This window comes from Rattus rattus, chromosome X (assembly GCF_011064425.1).
Source record: "Rattus rattus isolate New Zealand chromosome X, Rrattus_CSIRO_v1, whole genome shotgun sequence".
Taxonomy (NCBI): Eukaryota; Metazoa; Chordata; class Mammalia; order Rodentia; family Muridae; genus Rattus; species Rattus rattus.
The window spans coordinates 103,408,876-103,412,128 of record NC_046172.1 but is presented as its reverse complement, the minus strand read 5'-3'; the positions used below and the strand labels follow the sequence as shown (position 1 = coordinate 103,412,128).

Genomic DNA, 3,253 nt, shown 5'->3' with positions numbered 1-3,253 from the left:
TGGTAAGCAATCTAATAAAATTGCTATTGTTAAAGGATTTTAATACAAAATATTGTTAAATTATATCATGTGTTCTCTGATATCTTTGGAGTGATTATACAGCTTTTTCTCTCTTTAAATTAAACAGTGTGCTGAGTTGTGCCAGCAGGTGGCTAAAAGGTAAATAAGAGGAAAACATGATCTATAGTTAAATCAGTATTACATATATTATATATAAAATATATTATATTATCTATCACTGTGGGGGATCATCAAGAAGTTGAAATTCAATCTCCCAGATGACCCAACTATAGCACTCCTTGGCATCTGTCCGAAGGATTCAGCATCCTTCTCAGCTGAGCAATGGAACCAATCTAAATGTCCAATAACAAACGAGTAGCGGAAATGTGGATTATGCACTATACAATACCGCCCAGCTGTAAAGGAAACTGAAATCATGAAATCTTCAGGTAAGTGGGAACTAGAAAATATTATATTGAGTGAGATAACCCAGACCCAGAAAGACAAATACAATATGTTCTCTCTCATGCAAGGTTCCTAGCCCCAAATCATCAGGGATTAGTACATATCATGGAGTAACTGCAGAAACCTAGAAAGTAAAACGGGACCATGGAGAGCTGGATAGTACTGCAGAAGCAAACAGATGTACATAAATAATTTGAAGGGGGAAATGCAAAAAAAAAGGGGGGGCCTTTAATTGGGAAGTTGGGAAGTAGGTCAAAAAAGAAAGCGTTAAACAACACTAAGGATGTCTGAAAAAAAACATATGTAATTATTTACCTAAATTACATGTAATACATATAAGTCCATGTATATAAACACACATGTATATATATGTATATGCTTAGAATAACTTAATATATAAATATTTTTCTTAGTTACATTACCCCACTTGGGATGACAATGCTCCCCACAAGAGGCATAGACTATATAGTAAAACCCCTAATACCAGGCATGAGAATTCCCACTTCAACTTGTTGGCCAGAGCACGCAGAGAGATTTCAAAAAAAATCTTCCTACTGCAATTGCCCTGAATGAGCTCCCAGAACTGAAGGTTAGTCTGTGTTACTGGAGCCTGGACATACTTCACACAGAGCACTTGGAGGAATGCAGATGGATCTGATCTGGAAGCCTCGTCCCTTTCATAGCACCAGAAGGTGCTATGTAAGCACCAAAGGAGGAGAGCAAACAGGAGCCCTAGCCAGTTGTGACTCCTATGTACACGGCAATCACAAGCAATAAAATACAGGGTTTTTTTTTTCAAATATACTGGGAACATTTTCAAGGATAGATCACATCTTAAGACAAAAGTGTATTCCATGAGTTTAAAAAATTAACCAGGTCCACTGTCCACCACTTTATTTGAAAAATCAAGATATTAAAATTTTGGAAAAGGAGAGGAAATTTTTTTCAGAGAGTGTGATATGTGTCTCAAGCTAGAGACACACAAACTTAAGATGAAATTCTGATCTTTCTGCCCCCTATGTCCTGAGTTCTAAGATTATAAGCATTAAAAGGCTAAGACTGCCAGGCAGTGGTTAGAACGCATTTAATACCAACATTTGGGAGACAGAAGCAGTGAATCTCTGAGTTTGAGGGTAGCCTGATCTACCAAGTGGGTTCTAGGACAACCAGGGACTACACAGAGAAACCCTGTCTCAAAAAAACAACACCCCCCCCCAAAAAAAGAGAAGAAAAGACAGTGTTGGGGATTGGCCATGGCTGGCATTACCAAAGCTAGGCATGGACTCTCTGTGATAAACTGCATGCCCAAACACAAACATTGGTATCTTTATAATCTTGACCAGAGCTATAGAGAAAAAAATTCCTCAGGTTCTGTGCACCTTGATAACAGCACTGTCGGGTCACACAACAATTGGTTTTAAGAAATGTCCAGAATTTTGAGGTATGTCTTTTGGTGGGAGAAGAACCCCTCTTCTGGCACCAGGACCCCAGAATATTCCCACCCTGGAAAAGAAACTGCGTGGAGATAATCTCAGAGTGGCCAGAACATGTTGAAACCATTTGCTGCCCTAAAGACCAATTTGACCACATGCCAGCAGAGGGGCCACTTAACTGAATTTCTGGAAGGAGATTGGCGCCTGCTCTTGGCCTTTTGAACATTCAAAAAAAAACATTAGGAGGGCCCAATCAAGAGAAATGCAAGGAACTTCAGCACAGCTATGCAATTCTCACAGCTCTAACAGTACTTAACAGTTTTATGAGTCTGCCCAATCCACACCCAAGTTCCTGCAAAGGCACAACATGGAAACATGACAGACTCTTTGAAGTGCGCTAGAACACTGGAAGGAAGACCCCTGTGGATAACCTTATCAGTTTATTTTCTGTTCGCTGTCAAGTCACAGACGCCTAGTATAAACTACTAGGCCTACACTAAAGCCCCCCTTTGTTTTCAGAGGAGATAGTCTCGCTGTGGTTCTGGCTGTCCTGGAAATCACTATGTAAACCAAACTGGCCTGGATCTCAGAAATTCACTTCCGTCTTTCCCCTGAATACTGGGATTAAAGTCATAAAAAAGCACCCCCAACTAAACATGAGGTATTCTAAAAACACTTCTCCAAGGCCTCCAGAGCCTTTTTTCTTCAATACAAGTGGTTTGGCACAGTTGACCCTAGAAGATAATTTATCCAACTGCAATTTGGATAGCCACATGTGCATCCATACAAGGCAAAGTACCACGCGGTCCCTGCAAATTTATCCTGCTCATTGCAGCACCAACCTGGTCTGTTTTGCACCTCAAGCTCAACCCATTGCTGCAGGAGTTCAAATGGAAGTCAGGGTAGCGCACCCATGATTGGATACTTGTTAACCTGCACTACCGCCCCCAAGGGCTACAAGAGAATCTCTTCCTGGTTGAGAAGCTCGGCTCTCCGGCATTCGGCTTTAGGCTTTCATAACCTCAGGAGCTCCGAGTCAGAATCAGCTGAGGTAGGCTGCAGAGAAGCATTCAGGACATGGAGCATCAAAACACCAACTGCGTACTTCATGAGGGACTTGACGAAGATAAGGAAAAATTGAATGGTGAGTCCCCTCTGGGAATGGTGGGTTAGCCACGTCCACAAGGGGAGGAATGTGGTCCACAGAAGTGACTGGGCAGTTGCTGGATGCAGCAGCCTTTTCTGAGACTTCGTGGTACCTCTGCACTAGCTAGGCCCTGACGCCTGATTTTTTTTTTTGTTTTGTTTTGTTGATTTTTGCTTTTTGTTTCCCCGCTTCCAGGTGCAAAGGCACA

The 3,253-nt window shown here is 41.7% G+C and overlaps 1 protein-coding gene across 1 annotated transcript in view; it reads left to right on the top strand.

Annotated features, from left to right (window-relative positions):
- The first annotated feature begins 2,975 nt into the window (after positions 1 to 2,975).
- Positions 2,976 to 3,253, top strand: part of LOC116889258 (short stature homeobox protein 2-like) — a 5,879-nt gene continuing 5,601 nt past the window's right edge. The window contains exons 1-2 of the mRNA XM_032890405.1: positions 2,976 to 3,042; positions 3,241 to 3,253. The exon at positions 3,241 to 3,253 is cut by the window's right edge and continues 429 nt beyond it. Coding sequence (XP_032746296.1) covers positions 2,976 to 3,042; positions 3,241 to 3,253 — 80 coding nt within the window. The remainder of the gene's footprint in view (positions 3,043 to 3,240) is intronic.